Genomic DNA, 22,979 nt, shown 5'->3' with positions numbered 1-22,979 from the left:
ATAAATGTTGATCTGGAGCTGAGTTCAGTTCCAAGACACTTTCCCCATATAGAAGGTTGTTGCTTTCAGCTGGGATCCGTGTCATTTGAATGACATTCTAAGTCTTTAGCCCGAGAATAAAGACTTGACTATATTAAGATGTGATGGAAACCGTACCTTGAGCACGACCTTGTAGTCGTCACACTCTTGATTCCAGGCAGGAAGACCTGGTACACGGGGCTCCAGGTAGTGGGTGGGGTCGATGAAGCCTCCATCTCGCTTCATGGATACGTGGACGTGATCATGCCCCTTGCAGGGGGACTCCGTGCTCACGCCAATCACCTGACCCCTCAACACCTGGTACCAAAACAACAGTGATATTTATCCTTTTATATACCACGCTCGTATTCATGGTCCGCTGACATTTGCCTTGTATTGCCCGCTCACCTAGCTCATCCTGTCTGTGACATTGCATAGCAATACATGTGTAATATTTGACATAAGGTTGATAGATTATAACCATTTCTCCTTTGATTTTACTCTGTGATTTTACTCTGTGTGATTTACCTCCACTTTAGACCCGTGAAGATCCAGGTGAGAATTGGTCTTCAGTAACCCATACTTGTCGCAAGAGGCGACTGACGAGATCGGCTGGTCAGGCTCGCTGACGTGGCTGACACATCGCATCCTATTTGCGTAGATCGATGCTCATGCCGTTGATCACTGAGCTGTCTGGTCCAGACTCGATTAGTTACTGACCGCCGGCATATAACCAAAATATTGCTGAGTGCGGCGTTTATCAACAAACCAACCAAACCAATACCCACCTTATATTGTGATTTATGATACTGTCCCATGTGTCATTGCCTGGTATTTTCATTTACCCGTATATATACCATGATGATTAACAGCAGCTAACGATATAACTGTGAGTAGCCATATACAAGGTAATTATACTGGAAGAACCGACAGCTTGAGGTATACATTCATTTCAAAGTCATGTTTAACGTATGCGCGCATGTGCATGAGCCCCGTTTTATAACGGTATCTGTTGATGTAGAGCAGCAACGGTATCTGGTACTAATGTTCTACAGATGATGTTGTCCTGTGAGATCCTGTTAATTGTTATACATTGATAGAAGGGCTATTAGACAAATGGAAAACATCCGCTTCACTATATTTAAAAAACGTACCTTTACCGGCTCCGATCGAGTGATGGTGTCGTTTGGTTTGATGTTAGTTATGTATATATGTGTATCCTTCAACGACCCACCGCGGATGTCGAGAATGACCTCATTGGGGTCTTCAGAGAGGGTCATAAGACCATGGAAAGGGGAGATAATCTGCAAAAAATATCATGACCTGTATCGTCATTGCATTCGAAAGCAAACAGGTACGTCGGTTACTGATATAACATGATGTGGGTATATACAGGGAGATTATTAGCTGGGTGATTTTCCTATAATATTTATTATTAGTAACAATCTACATATTTCTGTTACATTTTCTGTACACGTTGATAGCTGTATCTTTAAACAAAAAGTCCAGTGTTTTTGTAAAGTATATTTGGACACGATGTATGGTTACCGTAAGTTAATCATATAATGCTGATTAATGTACAGCTATGATTGTGTACAGACACGACATTACATCTCACACATTTACCGGAGGGTGATGTGAATTTCGTCGGACTGTTTTTCACGGTGATAAATCTTTTAAAAACCCAATATCAACATGTGTTCCCAGTTGGTTTACTGGACATTCAGAATTACCTGAAAATAGGTGCCAAGGAATGATAATGTTTTGCTTCTCCTGGCGGACCCTTTACTTGTAGACAATAACAATGTATATGTTTGGTGTGAATAAGGAGTCCTTCATTCTCAACATGATCCGCAGTCTACCGCGTCTGTTACTGTTAATGTGTAGCCAGGGGACGGATAGCAATAATGCTGGACAGTTTTCCTCATATGGTGTTCCTCTGATACATAGCAATATAGGTACATAGCTATGCCAGCGAACATTATTCAATGACGATAGTTACACGCATGTAATATATCATTATATGATAGGCTCAGCGCCTTGAGCATGTACTAGTCTCGTGGATTTTTGCGCTATATAAATATCCTACAAGAATAATAATTAGAAGAAATATATACCCAGTCGAAATGCCACACGATGTTAGTTTTATATATTGTCGTTCCAAACGTTCACGGCTTATCTGAATATATGCCACATCACCGTGAAATAACAACACTCATTCCAGAACATGATTAACACGGACTTCATCACTGACCAAATAAGTGGTTAAATTTGGCCAATCCAATCCTCATTTACCACTACTTATCGACAGAATGAGTGAATTAATTCAAGGTGCTTCAATTGGATAGGTAGCACACAAAAGTACCGTGTACACCGGCAAAATAGGCAAAGGTCGTGGCTGATAGCGAGAGCAAGAGTTCAGATGTTTACAAGGCCACACAACCAGTTCAGGGCGCACGTTTACCCTGTAATACTCGTGGAAGATGGATGAAGATTCCAGATCAGGATTTGTCCTTAACAACCTGTGCTGTCTGCAAATAATGAAACCTGATGTACCGGGTGGACCTAGTGGTCGGGTACGGCGATTTGGATGATTATGCGTCATGGGTGCACGTCGACAGCGTTAATCCTTGCTTACAATGTCAGTCAATGGTTTGTATAGCCCAGAATTAATGTTTTGCTAGGCCGCCGTTGTATAGCTTGAATATCGTTAAGACTATCGTTTCCACCCATGTATGTTGACCACGAGTGTAAATAGATATGCGCTGTGTTCTTGAAGTAAATGAAGCTCTTTATGACTGAATACATTTCGATGACTGGGTATGTTTAATTCAGGGCAAAGGTCAATATGATAACAACATACATTCTCGCCAGTTTTCAAGCGCACGTCCACTCCATCGTGTGCGTATTCCGTCCCAGTGCCGAGTCTGGAGGGGTACGTTCCAAAACCACTACAACCCCCTCCTTTCTCTCTCCTGGAATTGGGGAAGTCCTTGTGGAACTTGGGTCCAAACAACCGGTCAATAAAGCTACGGGCCGAACCGAATCTAAATCCAACAGACAGGAGAAATATCTTATGTGACTGGTAATGATATCGCGGTATGAAACAATCGTGGGTCCAAACAACCGGTCAATACAGCTACGGGCCGAACCGAATCTAAATCCAACAGACAGGAGAAATATCATATGTGACTCGTAATGATATCGCGGTATGAAACAACCGTTTCCAATATAATATCTATCAGTATCTTGAAACCACATGTGCGGCCTTATATAAGTCAATGGAGATTTGTGAATGTAAGTCAATGGCATTTTTTTTCTTTTCCCTTTCCACAAATTTTGTTTGAAACCTTTCCATTGACGAGGAAATGATTCGATGTTCATATTCCTATCGTGGACACTAACCATACGACCATAGTTTCGGAACTGTTCAGCTGTTTTAATACAAAGCATAAGGTACAGTGTGTATTTCAGGTCCACATATATTTTACGAGCGTTTCTTTGGTTGTTGGAAATTGTCTTCAACAAACATCAATATTTGCCCCCCATTATTTATAAGTCCAAGAAAGTACTAGTCCTCGATTTTGTTTGAAAGTGGAATCTGTCGTGGCTGCAACAGCCCTGCACTGCAGTCTGGATTTCCATTTTCAATCGAAACTTCAGAACCGTGTGTTTTAACAGTAACACCGAAACAGAATAGCTCTGCTTATAGTCGAAGAATTATCGCATTCATTCAACTGCCACCACAGTAAGACTCACGATCCTTCTTAGACGAAGCGAGCAACCGTCTAGGATCAGATGATTTTCCAGAATATAATGAAGATATAGCACCCTGGAGAACCAGGAAGGTGCTATGCCGATTCTGTATCACATGTCATCGATGACGGAATCTGACTGCATATATAACAGAGTCGGTGACCATCCATTTCAGTGAGTTTTCATATGACACGCCTTGTCCCTTTTCAATTGTAAATGAATTGAAGTTCTTATAAAAAACTGTAGCAAAATATGAAGCAATTGACACCAATAGGGTTACTGTTGGTATTATTGGTTGACGTCAGTTACCCGTTCTTAAGAATGTTGTAAGCTTCCTTGATGTCCATGACGACCCGGTACACCTTTTGGAAAGTGCCCAGGAACTTGGTCCCCATGTTCTTCAACCCCTTCAGCGGTCCAAGAATATCATCCAGGATCTCATTCAGCAGCTTCACTAACCGTTCCTTCTCCGAATTCTACAGATAGAAACACAAGCACAAATTATCTCTCATACACCCTCTTCGCAATTCAAGAAGGTTTTATGCAACTGAACTGTTCATCTTGGGGATATTTCATCGCAATAATATCTAGGAAATGTTATTGACAAAACCAAGACAGCAGAAGAAGCTGATATTATCAAACCCGCTTCTAAAAAAGCCGCTTCTTTTATGGTTCATTCTGTTCCTTGAACTGTTGGAGTTTCACGGGAGGAGACAATTGGGCTATAGGCAACTATTTCTCCCTTATTATAAAGGCGTGATTCATGACATTTTACACGTTTCTTCGCAATCCTGGTGTTCGGCGTGAATAATTATTTAAGAAGAAATGTTCCTAATGTTGCTACAACCTACCATCGATGTTTTCCCATGTGAGAAAGAGGCGACTTCGTCGTTAGTGATCGACTCCATCACCCATTTCACGCCGCCCTTTGCCAGAGTCGTGAAAGCAGTCTTTGCCAGGCTAATGATCTCACCGATAGGACCGTCCATCTTCATCCAGTCAGGTTTCTTACCTGTAATAATACGCGGATTACCGTAACATGAATCAGGCTTATTTTCATACAATGATGATGACTTTTTCACATGACGACTTGAAGCTTTGATTGCAGATGTAGTAGGAACACGCACCGTGCGGTTGCACAAGTACGCTGCAGTATACATATTCATATTTAATGTGAAATGGTGACTAACGTCGCGTATCATTTGTCTTACATGTGACACGTGAGTGCAGCCCTTGGTATAATGCCGGTGTTGTGGCGTTACATGCACAGTGATCACATACCATGCTGCAGTTATACATGGACACATCACTCAGACAAAGTATACTGATCGGTGGTCGATCTTCCGGTGGCATTGTGGTTTTAATAAAGAATCATTCACTTAAATACTTGAAGTGGTTTAAAGTAACAGAAAATGCTGTGTTCGTTCTTCTCGACCGTTCACTGTTTGGTTTTGATAAAGATATTCTATATTCCTGTGTCTATGTACAACCGGAGTCATCGTCATGGTATGATAAATTTCCCCTAACTGTAAAAATGGTATTAGTATATTCCAGGACTCTATATTAGAAATTATCTCATATCTACCAGATTGTTATATCTTGTGTGGCGGAGATTTTAATGCTCGAACCGGAACCAAAGCAGATTTTGTTGAAGATGACTTATTTGAATATACAGAAAATCATTCCTACTGGGATTTTCTTATAGATTATTTTAACTTGCAGCGTTTCTCCGCCGACAAGGTCGTTAACAACTTCGGTAAAACATTTCTTGATATGTGCTCTGTTTTAAACACTCATATACTAAATGGTCGATGTGGAAGTGACACAGAAGTTGGAGATTACTTTTCTAGGTTCAACTGGTACCAGTGTTATTGACTATATAATTTCTTCATCAACAATATTTGACTATATTCTAGATTTTAGCATACAAACGAGAACTGAATCTGATCATCTTCCCATTACATTAAAACTAAACACAGTACAACTCGAGCAATCCAACACTTCTACCAAATGTAGGAATAAGTCGTTTAAGTTCATTTGGGATAACGATAAATTAGAACAGTTTAGAAAAAATATTTTGTCAGATAACGTACAAGAATTACTAGATAAATCGATTGACTGTGCTTTCGTTAATATTGATGATAGTATAAGCTATATGACCGAGGCACTCTGTCTGGCCGCCTCTTGCATGCAGAAAACAGTTAGCCCTCCCACAACAACAACTAATAAATGGTTTGACTCTGAATGTGAAAGATTAAAATCAGACCGATGTAGAGCTCTGAATAAGTTTAGGAAATCGAAAGAGAAAGAATCATACGATCAATATTGCGCTAAACGAAATAAATATAACTCAATTTGTAAGGAAAAACGCCTTAATTATTATAAAGAGAAGCAGAGAGAAATAGGAAACAATATATCTGATTCCAAAAAAATTTGGTATGAACTCAAACACCTGAATACTAGACATGAAGCTCAAAACAACATCGAAATGAACGACTGGTTAGAACACTTTCGGACACTGTTTAACTCTTTACACAACGAAAATGACGATGTAACATGTGATAATTTTGAGAATGAAAACCCATCAGATCCGAATTCAGCGCTTACCAAGGTAATACTTGATTCCCCAATTACTAGAGATGAAATCTTAGATAACATTAAACAATTGAAATGTAATAAATCACCAGGAATTGATAAAACAATATCTGAATTTTTAAAATACTCAGCAGATCTTATCGTCCCGTACTTAGAATAGCTCTTGAATTTGATATTATAAACTGGTACGTTCCCCAGATGTTCGGCAATTGGCATAATAGTTCCTATCCATAAACAAGGTAATATAAATAATCCAAATAATTACAGAGGCATAACACTACTGAGCATATTTAGTAAAACTTCCACCTCTATAATAAATAAAAGACTTGTAAACTGGGGAGACTCAATGGATAAGATCAGCGAAGCGCAAGCTGGCTTCAGACAGGGATATACGACAGTAGATAATATGTATATACTGCAAAGTATTATTCAAAGGTATTTAAACTCTAAAGGGGGGAAATTCTACGCATTATTTGTAGATTTTTCAAAAGCTTTCGATCCAATACAACGAAAAATACTTTGGCTTCTATTTAATACCCACGGTCTCAGTGGTAAAATGAGTAAACTTTTATGCAATATGTATGAAAATGTTAAGGCTTGTATTAAAAGTAATCATAATTTTTCAGAAACATTTGACTTGCAACTTGGTGTGAGACAAGGCTGTATACTAAGCCCATTTCTATTTTCCTTTTGTATATATGAGTTAGCACGACAAATCGAAACTAATTGTGTACACGGGATTCAACTCCACCCAGATATAGTTCATATTTTCCTATTGCTATTTGCAGATGACATTGTTTTGTTCTCAAGCACGATTAATGGCTTACAGAATCAAATTAAGGAACTTGAAAGTTACTGCGATAAATGGAAATTAACTGTAAATAGAGAAAAACAGAAAATTGTTGTATTCATAAATGGAGGCAAATTGTCTTAAAAGGAAAACTGGTTATATAAAGGTATGAAGCTGGAGTGCATTGGCTTTTATAAATATTTGGGACTATATTTCACCAGTGGCCTGTCATGGACGAGGCATGTAAAATATGCAGCGTTACAGGGACAAAAAGCATTAATTGGAATTATGAAACAGTTGAGTGTACTTGGTAATATTAACTACTCTTCATTCTTTAAAATATTTGATGCCAACGTCAGTCCAATTTTATCATATGGGGCCGAAATTTGGGGAATAACAAAATTTGACGAAGTTGAAAAAATCCATTTATACGCATGCAAAAATTTCCTCGGAGGTAAAATTAACACTATTAACGCAGTGATTTATGGTGAATGCGGTAGGTTCATCAATGCACATTCTTACAAGCATTAAAGTTATTAAGTACTGGCTAAAACTGTTGATTATACCTTCAAATCGCTTACCAAAGAAGTGTTATAATATGATATTGTTATATGATAAAGATGGACAAAAAAACTGGGCAACTAATGTAAAAACCTTTTTTATATTCTATTGGTTTTGGAATTACATGGAAAACACAATATGTCGAATCACCTACGTTATTCATACAATCCTTAACGACAAGACTAAAAGATATGTATATTCAAACATGGTGTGAAAGGATATCCTTATCAAATAAATGCATGTATTATTCATTGTTTAAAAATGCCATAGTCCTTGAGTCATATATATCTATCCTGTGTTAATGTTAAAAAGTTTAGAATAGCACTGGCACGATTCAGATGCTCTTCTCATGATTTGTTGATTGAAAGAGGCAGATATATGAATGTAAAAAGAGAAAATAGAATATGTACACTTTGTAATTTTAACGAAATAGAAGATGAATTACATTTTCTTCTAATATGTCCATTTTATGACAGGTTGCGAACAAAATATATCAAAAGATATTACTATGTCCATCCAAATGTGGTAAAATTCTCCTCACTGTTAAGTAGTAAAAATCCAGTTCTTCTACAAAATATTTCAATGTTCATTTACTATGCTATGATTACCCGATCTAAATTCCTCTCAAATGTAACATAACTTTATGTACTATAGGCCTGTGGCCTTCTCAGTGCAAATAAAAGATTATATATACTGACAGCCAGGGCAACAACAAGTACCATCTTTTAACGGCTTTCAGTATCGAACACCTGAAGGTAGGACGATCAGCTACACCACAGAGACGTGTTATTTAGCTGATTGAGTGGCTGAAACCAAGTTAAACCTCACTTGCAGACCTACCCGTGAAGATCCGGGGTAGAATATTGATCTTCAGTAACCCATGCTTGTCGTAAGAGGCGACTAACTGGATCGGGTGGTCAGGCTCGCTGAATCGGCTGACACATGTCATCGGTTCCCAAATGCTCATGCTGTTGATCACTGGATTGTCTGGTCCAGACTCAATTATTTACAGACCGCTGCTATTTTGCTGGAATATTGCTGAGTGCGGCGTAAAGCTAAACTCACTCACTCACTTGCAGACCACAATGTGACCACAGAGAGAAAGACAGACCGGCATCACCAATATCACTGGCATCTATATTATAATTTCGACCTCTGCAACACATAAATTATCAAAAGGTGGAAAACGTATGGATGTGATTTCTTGTAAGTGACTTTACGAAGTAAATTCTAACTCCTTCATCAGATGAAGATAAACTTACGGAGTATCTTCAGATGAAAATGGAGGCGTTAGAATATACACCGCATAGTGGTGTCACGCCGAAGACGTCGACATCCATAAACATTCACCATTTATGTGTATCGCTTCTAAACGTATTCTGGGCGATGGTGTAGCCTAGTGGTTAAAGCGTTCGCTCGTCACGCCGAAGACCCGGGCTCGATTCCCCACATGGGAAAATGTGTGAAGCCCATTGGTGTTGTCCCGCGCCGTGATATTTCTGGAATATTGCTAAAAGCGGCGTAAAACTAAACTCACTCACCTATACGCACTCACAGACTTTATTTAAATAATTTATTACACTGATACCTCATTTCGACAGAATTCAGCATTCCGATGGTAATTTTTACTGTAATTATAGGTGTCTGTAGTTCAAAATTAGCTTTTGCTAAAAGAAAAATGTGTGAATTTTACCTGTCTAGTGTGACGCAAGTATCAAGAGTCAGTGTACGCATGACCTGTAAATGGATGGGCCTCTAAGAGAGTCCATCTCCATCTCTGTATAGAATACCTGTCACAGACAGCTTCCGAGACCTGTGTACAAACTCACCGTGAATGAACGAGCACTTGTCTTTCACGTCCATCACTGCCTTTATAACATTCGTCACGTGGTTTTTGACACTGCAATGAAACAAACGTACTTTAGAACGCCCATAATTCGAATCTGCAGAAGATGATTGAGCTATAGTTAAGGGGAAGGGGATTGTGGGACATGTGAGACTTGTTCAAGAAGTACCAAGAGATCACATTCTAAATACAAAAATAAGTGTTTCACGTTTAGGAAACATATATATTCTTGGCATATGCATAAGATGAAAAGAACAGTTATAAATTAGTTAGAATTCGTTATTACTGACAGTATTAGTTTTAGCAGTAGTAGTAGTTGCTGTTTCAGTGATGGCAGCAGCAGCAGTAGCAGCAGCAGCAGCAGCAGTAGTAGTAGTGAGGTGAGGTGAAATTGGGTTTTACGTCGTGCTTGAGAATATTTCGCTCATATGACAACGTGCATGCGTGTGTATGTGCGTGTACTAGCCCAGACTGGTTTTATAGTGCTAGCCCACTGAGATACCATGCCGCAGTGAAGCATGAATACCCCACTCAGACACATTATACTGACTCCGAGCCGACCAGTCCTTGTTGTACCCATTAATGCCGAGCGCCAGGCAGGGACCAACAAGTACCATATTTTAACGTCTTTTGGTATGACGCAGTCGGGGATCGAACCCGCGACCTTCCACTCTCCGGGCGGACGCTCTAACCACTACACCACGGAGGCGGTCTGTAGTAGTAGTAGTACTACTAGTAGTAGTAGTAGTAGTAGTAGTAGTAGTAGTAGTAGTAGTAGTAGTAGTAGTAGTAGTGGTAGCGGTAGTAATAGTAATAATTATAGGTGGTAGTAGTTTATAAGTGGTAATGGTTGTAGTCATGGTTGTAGTGATAGTCTGGCTGAGTTTGGTTTTACGCCGCTTTCAGCAATATTCCAGCAACATCACGGCGGGTGTAATGATAGTAGTGGTATCAGCAGCTGTAGTAGTAATAGTAGTAGTAGTGGTGGTGGTGGTTTTGCTAGTTGCATTTGTAGCTCAGTAATATCGACTTCGTTGCTTTAAGTAACAGTATCATTAGCCTCAAACGGACATACCTCATTACACTTGCAGCAATATTGGATATTGCCGATTTGGGGTTTTTGTCAAATGTTCTGAACGATCTGATGACCTTGTTGATGTCCTTGAAGATTTCCTTGGCTGCCGTTGGTATTACAACTGTAACAGCTTCCATCAGCGACTGAAAGGAGAGCAACATGGCGATAGTTTGATGTTGTATCTGTTTACTATCCAGACGTACTATCTTGTTCCACACACAAGACAGAACTTCAATATAAACACTCCTGTACTTGATGTTTTATGATTTCTAAGATGCCTAGCGGTTAGAACAATCGAAAAAAAAATACATTATCACACAATAAAGGTATAGTTTTTTGATGACGTAACAATTGAATGACGTTATCTCGTCACTGCGCCATTCTAGTGTGCCCCCTCGTAATCGAACCATTTTACATTACGTCACAATGTAAGCGACGTCACGATGCATGTCAGTTGTCATCGCCTTGTACGGCCTCCTACAGTAAACTACACCGTTGCATCCCATTTCTTGGTTTGCAGTTGCTTCACGCAGTTAACATCACTGGCGGAAACATTACGTTTATGTTTTACGACGGTTAAAATGTCTCATTTCGACTCACAAGTTTTCAGCGACACGGTAACGTTCGTAATATTTACATTCCCACAATGCAATTGTGGAATGTCGCTTGACTACTCAACTTCCTCTGGATGTACTGATCTAAACTTACGCTGGTAGTAGAAATGCAACGTTCATATTGCCCCATATGGTTTACGTTAATGACAGATGTAATTAAAATAGTTCAAAGAAGATATTGAATCCGAACGTAAACCGTCATCAAACTGTTATCATTTGTTTTTTTTCTGGTAACGTTCGTCTTAACGTAGGGGGCAGACACATCAATAGAACAGCGCGCCAGTTAGCCCTGTGCGAGGATTCTTAATTTAGGTCACCGACACCGTCGTTTGTTTTCTGCCTTAAATTAATCGTAATTATCTTTAGAAAGTATTAAATTTGGCATCTTGGAAAAGAAATACAGTTCGCCCTACCACCATGTATAGTGTAATAAAACACACTTTCGCCCTGAACTATTATAACGTTAAAGCACTCGGACGCAAGCGTCCTCGTGCTTTAACTATAATAGTTCAGGGCAAAAGTGTGTTTTATTACACTATACATGGTGGTAGAGCGAAGTGTATTTCTTAAATACACACTCTTATACTTGATGTATTATGATATACACACTCTTGTACTTGATGTATTATGATATACACACTCTTGTACTTGATGTATTATGATATACACACTCTTGTACTTGATGTATTATGATATACACACTCATGTACTTGATGTATTATGATATACACACTCTTGTACTTGATGTATTATGATATACACACTCTTGTACTTGATGTATTATGATATACACACTCTTGTACTTGATGTATTATGATATACACACTCTTATACTTGATGTATTATGATATACACACTCATGTACTTGATGTATTATGATATACACACTCATGTACTTTCTGACAAGTTCCAAACCGCCGTAGGCGTAGTGAGAAGTTGACTTTGGTTTAATCACTTTGAACAGCATCTCAGGTATACCAGTTAGGTTTGGCTAAAATCCGGAATCGTGATTCAAACAAGACACGTTTGACCACTACGGAGAGCCTAAAATTATCGGCATGGTACAGAAAAGCCTGGGGGAAGCTGGGACTTTAAACCCATGGTGCTGGTTTTCTCGCATCATGAGGGAGACAAATCTGCATAACGAAACTTCAATGGCACCAGCTGTGTCTCACACGACGACAACCTCGGTCTGGGTAGTATATCCAACATGACAAGCCTATCGCTTGTACCGGAGAGCGTGAGGTCTTTTCTTCTGAACATAGACCACTTATGACAGATATATTTGAGCACGTTGAGTATACCATTACGCACTGAATGCATTGCATTGATTTTTGCATATTCGAATGGCATTATGTCTTTGGAAATTGTTAGTCTAATTTAACATATGGGAACTACTACCAACTTGTAATACGTTCACGCTTAATACCTGGTGAATAGGACAAACCCGAGAACAGAACATCTATGATTCTCTTGTGTATGCGTTAGAAGGGAATATAAAGGAATTGCACTCACGTTGAAAAAGGTCATCACATCTCCCTGGGCGCTCCCTACGAGCGATGTAATCTTCAGCACCAAATTGCGCATTGGTCGAACAAAAGGTGGTAGGTCCTTTTCATCAATCTCCCCCAGTAGATTTATAGCCTTCCCAGCTTTGTCCATGATCGAGGCAAACTTCAGAAACAATCATACATTCACGTATATCCCATTGCATGACTGTAGCGATAGTTTGTGTCCAATGTTGTTTTTGCGAATAGCAACAAAGAGCTTAACGTATCTGTTTCATCACAACGATTCCACTACATAGGAATCTTTTATTTTCATGGAAGCTATTACAGTATTATGAACAGCAAGCGATGTTCTAAAAAATTTGTGAATTGACAAGGGACAAATTTATTTTGGGAATATATCATATATCATCAATTTCACGGTTGATATAAATATCATGCTGTTTTAATATTTCAAGATTTTGAAAACAATGTTTCTTTTGAAAATGTGGAAAATTACATGTGTCAGCTCATGATTGGTAAGAGTAAACGTTTCCTCGGCTTTCCTGTATATATGGTATGGCATTGTAGCAGGGATAAGCTGGCTTCGACATATTCAGCTACGAGATTGCATACTACCTCGTAATTCTTAAATTAACTGAAACTGAGATCAAATACCTAACCGAATTTCTGTCGGACAGAATAATTGATAGTGAGTTGTTACTTTGCCAGGAAGTTCTTCCAGTGCCGTCTTGAAATCTTCAAAGATATGATCTATATTCACATCTCCTTCCGTCAACGACTTGAACAGCTCGGTTCCAGAGCCGATGGCTTTGATGGCGTTGTCCTTAATGTTGAAGAAGAGGTCAAATAGTTTCTTCATGTCGCCCTTGGCGTTTTCCTGAAACACACAACATACAATAATGTCCTGCAACTTTTCCAGCTGTGCAAATACTGCAACAATGGGTTGGAAACGGCGGATACACACTAGATATGAATTTATCCAGGTAGATGTTCTATTTGGTACTGGATTCGAGAAATGTATTTGTCACTAACATTTCTTGAAGACACGATATGTTTCTAAAAAGAGCTATGCCAACTCGATGACCTTGGAGATTCCCATGTGAGGCTGAGGCCACAGAAAACAGGTGAATATTACTGAGAACATTCACAGTTTGTATCACAGATGAGGTATGACGTGATGCACTTTGTGATGCAGATGTTTATATGTTGTCTTAGTTCGATGTGGCGTGTTTATTCGTTTTACACACATTAAGGATATGTGGGTAACGGTATCCAGAAAAGTTCCTCAGAAATGACGTAACCATTTGCTTAACTTCTTTGAGAGGCATTTTAGAAGTTGTATAGATGAAGGAAAACCAAGTTCTATGGATAGTCAACTTCTTTATTGCAATGAGCGAGACGTTTCGGTGTAGGTCGCTTGCTTTATAACGGTGTTAGTACCTACACCGACACGTCGCACTCATTGCAATATAGAAGTTGACTATCCATAGAACTTGGTTTTCCTTCACCATTGGCTTAATTGTGGACGTTTGGTAGTTTAGATTCTTATAAATGGACATTTCGACAATAGTAATGTCATAGACTGGTTATGTAATCAGTCGGGCAGCGGCGACAACATTCCGAAATCAGCGATGTCGTTAAACCGACTACAGTTACAAGCACAACCTATCCTACCATCACCCAATCACGAAACAGCGAACCTTTATAGGACCTGACCTCATATTGCCGGGGTAGGTAATCAAAAGCGACAAAATCCCTCGCAATGTATTTATATGGTTTTAATGTTGCAAGTCGTTTAGTTGTTCATGGATGTTTATGGTTTTGTTTGTACCAAATGCACATCTTGAGAAGCATTTATTTCTTAATTATTCATTTTCACAAACTGATGACAAATGAACGCTCACCATGTACACCAAACGTACCTTCATCATATTCATGTCATAGGACGCGCCTCCCTTGAAACAGACGCGGCCAAAAAACAACTCCAGTGTTTTGCCCATGAAGCCCAGGTGCACCCGTGCATAGGCTTCGTCATGGATGTCCAGTCGGGCATGGCTGTTGAGCAGGGCTGACGAAGGCATATATTGGTATATTATGGATATTGCGAATTCGCTGTTTAAGAACTACGGTTGTAACTAAAATACTTTTAAGTAAGTCTCACACCACCGTGACATAAATGGAGAGTACCGTTAAACAGAACTCACAAGGTATCTGTTTACAAGCCAGTGGCCAATTACAACTGCTTCTCATATCTAATCAGACGTTATATCTGCTCTCTATCGCTGGTAGTTAACTATGATTCCAAGAATAATGGATCATTGGTACATAAGGTATCGTTGCCTCCAAATACTGGAGTGTCCAGGTCAGGGGCATTCACTGCATATTGATAGAAAGGTGCTCACAGAATTTCAGGTCTAGTTCATTTTTAATGATGAGACCAAATGCTGCCCCAATTTTGGTCGAGCCAATCATCTTTTGCCAGTCCACACTGGGGGATTTCAGGTTGTACTCCCACTTCTTGTTGACGAAGTCCTCCACTGACCGCTTGTCACGGTGGTGCATACTGAAGTCATGTATGCCCACGTCACGGGGGTCGGCGTAGAATATTGATCCATTAATTACCCTGGAAAATGAAACTTTTCAACGTTATGTGGGTACAATGTGTTGTTACATTTCATTCTAAGCAAGAAACGGCATCCTTGATGAACATCAACCCAATACAGAACAGGAACGCTACATGGAGTTATGATACATAGCTCTCACCGTATGCATGAAAACATCAGATCAACGCGTCATCTCTACATATTCACTCCTTACATGCCAAACGTTTAGCACAGTACTATGTTTAAGATAGATACTCTATATAACAAGGACTATTTTGAAGTACTTGACATGGCAGTGCAACAACAAAGTATGTCTTGGTACAGTGCGATAGAGAACAAACAATCAAACCTGGCATATTTTTTTATTTCTGTACCGAGTTTGTGTTGGATAATACCTACCCTTTCTCCATATACATGGGTGCTACGGCAACCGCCTTAGGGTGGGCCTGGTACTGCAGTAAGGCTTCGTACCGCACCTTCTCATCATCGTCATACAGTGCTGTCCGCAACATCAGGTCCGCAATCTGAAACAAAGGTCCACAATATCATACTAGCGGACTGCCGTATCAGGTCCGTAGTCTGAAACAAAGGTCCACGTCACCATGCTACAGTCTGCAGCATCAGCATTCAAACAAAGTCCACGTCAACATCTTACAGATCACTCTGCAGCATCAGATCAATGCCCTCAAACAAACTCCACGTCAATATCTTACAGATCACTCTGCAGCATCAGATCAATGCCCTCAAACAAACTCCACGTCAATATCTTACAGATCACTCTGCAGCATCAGATCAATGCCCTCAAACAAACTCCACGTCGATCAGCTTGCAGCATCAGATTAATGCCTTTAACCAAAATCCACGTCAACATCCTACATATCAATCTGTAGCATCTCGTTCGTCCCTTCAAACAAAGTCCACGTCAACATCCTACAGATCAATCTGCAGCATTAGGTCCGTAATATAAAACAAAGAATAGCTAGTTAATCCGCAAACAAAGAAAATGGTAAACGCATGTATGAAACTTTGCCTTTTCGTGATGGTATTTCCTCAAGGCGTGAATCCCTGCTCGCTTCACCCACTGTGAGTTGGTCGAGTTGATGTGTGACACTATATGTTCATATGATCGAGAGAGAGCAGCGTTCCCCAGCGCACCGAGGAGAACCACCCTGTAGTGGTCAACTAGCTGGAGATGTTCTTCCTTCATCACAGACCGCGCCTTTCTATAGACATAGGGATCTGTAACAGAACAAAGGTGAGAAAGATATCGAACCGAGGACAAAGTATAGTAAACATCCTTCCTGGTCCATTGCTTAATTCAAGAAGCAAGCACACTTTAAAATGAATGCATCATTTCAAAGTAGTAAAAAGCAGTGAATTAATCTTTGTGGATTATAAACTTCAGTGATAAAGAGCATGTCATGAAATATTTCTTATCATCGTCACATAGTGGGGTGTCTGCGGTGTGTGACAAGAATTATAGTGTGCCATCGTCGATGGGAAGATGATCGTTAATTGTGTTGCTAACCACTCGTATATATGGCCAAGAAATATATCTGATTGCAAAGTAAAACAACATTCACTCACTCACTCACTCACTCACTCACTCACTCACTAACCGCGTCCATTCCTATGACACCCTGACACCTACGAGCTGGAATAGAACTGTTTGTATTCACCACATCTACAGGATGCAAAGCCTCACCATGAAGTCCAAGCCATTTCTCCAGATTTTTGACAATATCTTCGCTTTCCTTTTTCCTTCCAGCATCCCACAGTCGCCTAGCAACCACTCCGGTTGCTAAGACGATCCGCTGGTGTGTATCCTTTTCCAGGAGTTCTAGAAACGACATCGGTGGATAGAAGCATAGTTGGGTCATCTTGTGAATGATCACCTGTGGACAAAAGAAGAACGTGAAGCTGGATACAAAGTGAAAGAAAGTCATATTTACACGTATATCCAGTTATTCACCCGTTTTTCACGGCACATGAGTATGGTTTCAGGTGAAATCACAGAAGGATGTATGAAATTGTGAGAATATTGCTAAAAGCTCAACTCACATACTCGCTCAGGGCCCCGTTTCTCAAAGCGATCGTAACGCAAAGATGATCGTAACTCCCATACTTTAACATAGGCTTACGACTGTCGTAGCGCTACGATTGCTTTGAGGAACGGGGCCCAGGACAAGTGTGTTCTCTACTATTTGTCTTAGGTTGCCAAAGGCTAACGACGGTTAGAAACAAAACAGCAGTTAGGCCTTAATACTTACATCTATGGGCGGAGTGTCCATGGAGACGATGTGAATAAGTAATCTCTTCAAGAGGTACTGATTAGGTCGTGTTTTGTTGAGTATGTGTGCAAAGAGTAGGTTTTGGGATAGGTCGTTCTCCAGCACTGCTATTGCATCGAACAGGAACTTCTGGTCCTTGTGTTCCCGTGTCCACCTGGACGTAAGAGTCATTTACCATTGAATCCTGGTTATCAAATTGTTCCCCTCTCGTACAGTTCATTTAGTGCAACAACGGACACCAATTCCACATTTGGAAACTAAAATCGAATTAATAACTAGTTCATGTTAAATGATATTATTTGAAAGATTAATGTCAATTCGGTTTAGTAATTAGTCTATTGAAAACACGATTCGTCTTAAAGTCTGGTTATTTATGAGATTTGGATATATATGGGAAAGACAGTATATTAGTAGCTTAAATTCCTTCCTGTCTGAATTTATGATCAGGGCTCAGCATATATTCCATCAAGAATGGCATAACTCGTTATCATCAAGTTCTAAAACTTGTTCATATTCTCTTTTCAAGTGTCATCTATCTATGGAACCATATCTAAGTGGTATTAACGTTAGTAAATTTCGCATTGCACTCGCACAGTTTCGCTGTGGTTCCCATCAATTAAATATTGAGACAGGTAGATACACAAATAAGCCCAGACATCACAGGTTATGTAACATGTGCGACAATTATAGAAAACGAGTATCATTTCCTTTTAGTGTGTACTGCATACAGTTCCTTGCGCTCTATATATATTCCTGCCAAGTTTTACACATACCCTTCTTTGTCAAATTACAATATATTGATGACCTCAAACAATACCTTTGTCATCAGAAATGTAGCAATGTTTGTTTATTATGCTTTAAAGCACCGCCAATCATATATGGCTGCATACATTTAATATTTGTATTATGGGCCGATGGCCTACATACACTCTGCGAATAAAGATTTTGAAATTTCGTGTATACGTGTTTTTACATCTCATTTCACTAGATTTCCCCATTTGCCACTGTTAACGTGGGATGATACTCAAATACATTTGTCTGTGCAATTTCTAGTTTATTGTAACGATCGTATTTCGACATTTGGTACACGTGGTCTCCTCTTGATTCCTTAAACATGCACATATATGCTTTTTACATGAATAATTATTTTTATAACGTACATAACTATAAAACTATATCATATGTATAAAGTGAATACGTTACGAACAATACAGAACGCAGTACAGCAGCTTACGTTGGTTTTCTCGTGAAGTATCGCTGCGCAATATCTGCCACCACCTTGTCTGGGAGAGCCTTCAGCGTTGACGCCAGACGGAAGAAGCACATGGACATCCGTTTGGAACCTTCACAACATGGGAACACTCCACTCAACTGCACAGTACCCATTACTTACTGGCACATTCTGTCATTTAAGATTGCAGAGGTGAGGTGAGGTGAAATTGGGTTTAACGTCGTATTTGAGAATATTTCGCTCATATGACGACGTGCATGCGTATGTATGGGTATGTGCGGCTGCTTGTACTAGCCCAGACTGAAGCTGGTTTTATAGTGCTAGCCCACTGAGATACCATGCCGCAATGAAGCATGAATACCCCACTCAGACACATTATACTGACTCCGAGCCGACCAGTCCTTGTTGTACCCATTAATGCCGAGCGCCAGGCAGGGACCAACAAGTACCATATTTTAACGTCTTTTGGTATGACGCGGTCGGGGATCGAACCCGCGACCTTCCGCTCTCCGGGCGGACGCTCTAACCACTACACCAAGGAGGCGGTCTAAGATTGCAGAAATCGTGTTGGACTCACATTAGCCTTTTTCAGGTTATCTCGCCGGTTTTGAAAACATGTGGCTTTCGCTTCTAACTTATTAAGTTTAGCCAGCAGGTGGAATGAATTCGACATACATGAAGTCGTGTTCTGGGAGACACTGCAGACTCACTATCTATCAACGTCATTACAGCGCAACGTCGTTTCTGTATAAACTAACAATATGCAAACCGTGACTATCAATAAGCATATCATCATGACTTCCACGTATTTTCAAAGAACTTCTAAAAGTTTTAAAACTGAGGTCACAAGGTTCAAGGACTTTTGTCATATTGTAAATATTCTACGATTGATTTTCTGTCGACCACATACCCTGTTCCGGTTCCTCCCTCATGCACGTCAGGTTCCTCTCCAGGTACCCCAGATACTCCGCAACATTCACGGGCTTCTTCTTCTGCTTCACCTTCATAACATCAACCACAAGACAGCGTATATGTCATGAATGATAACAAGCCATGCCAGATATGCGTGTTTCAAACTATTCCTGAAATCATGGTCATGTCGGGCGTCCTAATGACCTCTCACTTAGTGTCAAATTTTGGCTTACAACTTCAACAAATGTTTACGTCTTGACGTAACAGTAAACATACTCACATTTCCAAGATGGATGGATGATTTTCCGATTCGCCTTGGTCCTTTTACTGGAGCATCATGAACTTTGTGCTTTGTAAGAAACTCCAGCTTTCCCAAGGCTAAGGCTGACATTTCAGGAAATTCTGAGAAGAACATTAAAGTTGAAATGACTGACATTTTATAAACTGTTTGTCTTTGACAGTATATGTCCTGATGAATGCACTTTAAAAATCATAGAAATGGGAAAAGGTCGCACCGACAAATATATGTTACTACGAAATGTTATTTCGGCAACTGAACGTTAGAAATATACTCAAGCAACTCATCTAGATGAGTATCGTTTGATAAAAGTGGCATTACCCATGTCCTGTAGCTGGTTGACAGGCTTCACAGGTCGCCCTGTACTATGAGGATCAAAACTGAAATATGAATATTGTTAATTGAGCATGAATTCACATCAGACAAATTACTAGACATGGTTTGAATGACTTCTACACGACAAATAATATCCCTAAACCAGTAAATTGTGTCCTAGAGCGAAAACAGCATCCACTGATCTAGATTTAGGCCAACTGTAATTCGTAGAATCTCATCCCCCGTCACGTTGACATACAGCGTTCTAACTGAGATATTGTTCAAGACGTTAATAACGTCACCCATTCACTCCACTGCAAGATTCAAAATGAGCTATATTGTGCGAACTGTAAGTTGATAATAACTACAGTGATGAAGCTGGTATGTCACTAGCGTCTGGCATATCGAAAAGCTTTCTTACCCATCTACCCGTAAAAAGAATCCGGGTTACAAGATTCAGTAACCCACAGTTGACATATGTCATCGTATCCCAATTGCGTAGATCGATGCTCATGCTGTTGAACACTGGATTGTCTGGTCCAGACTCAATTATTTACAGACCACCGCCATATAGCTGGAATATTGCTGAGTGTGGTGTTAAACAACAACAAACCAAATTGAATCTTACCCATCTGCAACCTTGTGGATGGTCTGGAACGTCTCGTCGATGACGACTGTGTGCACGGTTCCGAGTTCACGGTTGTAATACAGAGTCTAGAGACGAACAATTAAACTTCAGAAGGATCGTATCATTGCTCGTGGCATGGTAACAATGAAACATATTTCTACAGTGACATCAACCCTCAAAGTCGGCTACAATTTAGTCTGGTATACTGTGGGTGGTGAATCGGTTAAAATAGATTGAATTACATTGTCCAGAGTCAGGCGTTTAGAGAACTTCATTTCTAAAGGATACTAAAATTAATGTTTAAAGGTAATCTGCAGAAACTCACCTTTGTGTAGTTAGAGGTGGCGTGCTCCACTGGATGGTCATCCGGGTGTCTGGTCTTCGTGAACACGTGACCTTCGACACTTGGTTGAACAGTGTAGGTGGCGTTGTGGAGGCCTACAGCAGGGAACAGTGTTAACACCAGTACACCACTATGTCCTAATGTCTGAGTGACTTGGTTAATTGCTCTTATGCCAGTGCTGGGCTATGCTACAGCCTCATCAACATGGCTGTTTTTGTAACAGGCCTTCTCCTGAATGTAAGCACCCCACACACCGACCGTATGGGACTTTAAGACAATGTGTGTTGCCAACAAAGGAGCAAGGCACCCTTTTCTGGTCCGATGGGTTCGCCATTCCGATATGTAATTTATTATAGATTAAGTATTTAAGATGGTCAATTGCTTAACGATATAGATAGAATCAAACCCGCCAAGATCAACAACTCCAGTACACCCCCCCCCCCCCCCCCCCCCCTTGTCTCATTACGTGTATGTCCTGTAATTTTTTTTTAAAAGAGCAACTTGTCACCTTCATGTCCAGATTCAAGGACGTGGTAACGCCATCCTTCTGGCAGTCTCTCCGTAGGCACCTGTAACACAGACATAGCAATGCCATCAGTAGGTTTTGTAGTCTAGAATCAAAGCCACGTTGAACGGACGTAGTTAATTCCTTCAGTCGGAACATATGCCCTGCGGCAAAGCATAAATGTAAAATGTCCAAGGGAATATTAAGCTCAACCGGTTAGTGTTATAATATTTGCCGATATAAATTAATTATTTTTCGAAACCAACTGATGTGAAAACTATCCTTTATCACCACCATAAAAGTGAACTTCCTTATGTGTAAAATCTCATTATGAGCTAAGCAGCAGTCTAATACCAGAAATCCCGTCTATTTAGGTGACAAAAGCTGACGATGGTACAAACTACCCATACATCTGATTCATGGTGAAGCCTGGAAGCGAACATTGCCGAGAATCCTTTCTTCATAGCAACTGCCTCTTCATCGTCATCAGGAGGATGATACACGTGGGTTATCTCCCCTTTTCGAGTTATCACAAATGAGAACCTGCAAACAATATTTGTGGTATATTTGAGAAGGAGTTCGTGCCTTTCTGTAAGATTCCATTGATACATTACCTAACCCATGTAGGTACGTGCTATACACCTCCAGTTGCCTTCAGTGGCTTACAAGTACATATTAGTTGAAATGCCCTGCCACGCTATGTACATGGGTACAACTCATGCATACATTAAAATACCAGTAGTATGTGCACAAGTACGGAAATAGATATACGAAGTTGGTCAGATATGTATTTTTGCAGTTAGTACACATAATTGAAAGACTAACACCAACGGACAAAGCAGGTCAAGAATGCGGGAATGACTGTACAGTATAACAGAATACTGTGATATAGTAATTACTTACCACTTTGAAAAATCCCACTGATGACTGATAGTATCTGTATATAAAACATTTTATTGCTCAGTTTTATATAAAGCAATCTATATGTTAGAAATATACAATATATGAAACAGAAAGTGTAAGTACTATGTTTAGTTTGCATCAATTACGATGTGGATGTCAGGAGAAAGTCCGTTTCGGAATTCAA

The 22,979-nt window shown here is 39.9% G+C and overlaps 1 protein-coding gene across 1 annotated transcript in view; it reads right to left on the bottom strand.

Moving 5' to 3' along the window:
- LOC124260398 overlaps positions 1–22,979 on the bottom strand; it is a 126,212-nt gene that overhangs the window by 99,121 nt on the left and 4,112 nt on the right. Inside the window, 24 exon segments of the mRNA XM_046694701.1 lie at positions 157–336; positions 1,173–1,322; positions 2,882–3,065; positions 4,084–4,250; positions 4,626–4,786; positions 9,550–9,620; positions 10,642–10,784; positions 12,771–12,929; positions 13,467–13,643; positions 14,689–14,834; positions 15,169–15,389; positions 15,769–15,893; positions 16,400–16,608; positions 17,075–17,264; positions 17,640–17,814; positions 18,895–19,003; positions 19,802–19,892; positions 20,084–20,205; positions 20,423–20,481; positions 21,045–21,130; positions 21,370–21,482; positions 21,896–21,956; positions 22,303–22,435; positions 22,796–22,829. Of these exon segments, the coding sequence (XP_046550657.1) occupies positions 157–336; positions 1,173–1,322; positions 2,882–3,065; positions 4,084–4,250; positions 4,626–4,786; positions 9,550–9,620; positions 10,642–10,784; positions 12,771–12,929; positions 13,467–13,643; positions 14,689–14,834; positions 15,169–15,389; positions 15,769–15,893; positions 16,400–16,608; positions 17,075–17,264; positions 17,640–17,814; positions 18,895–19,003; positions 19,802–19,892; positions 20,084–20,205; positions 20,423–20,481; positions 21,045–21,130; positions 21,370–21,482; positions 21,896–21,956; positions 22,303–22,435; positions 22,796–22,829 (3,266 nt within the window).

Source organism: Haliotis rubra, unplaced genomic scaffold (assembly GCF_003918875.1).
Source record: "Haliotis rubra isolate DU_JTF1 unplaced genomic scaffold, ASM391887v1 Scf760, whole genome shotgun sequence".
In the NCBI taxonomy this organism is placed as follows: domain Eukaryota; kingdom Metazoa; phylum Mollusca; class Gastropoda; order Lepetellida; family Haliotidae; genus Haliotis; species Haliotis rubra.
This window is presented reverse-complemented; position numbering and strand designations above follow the sequence as displayed.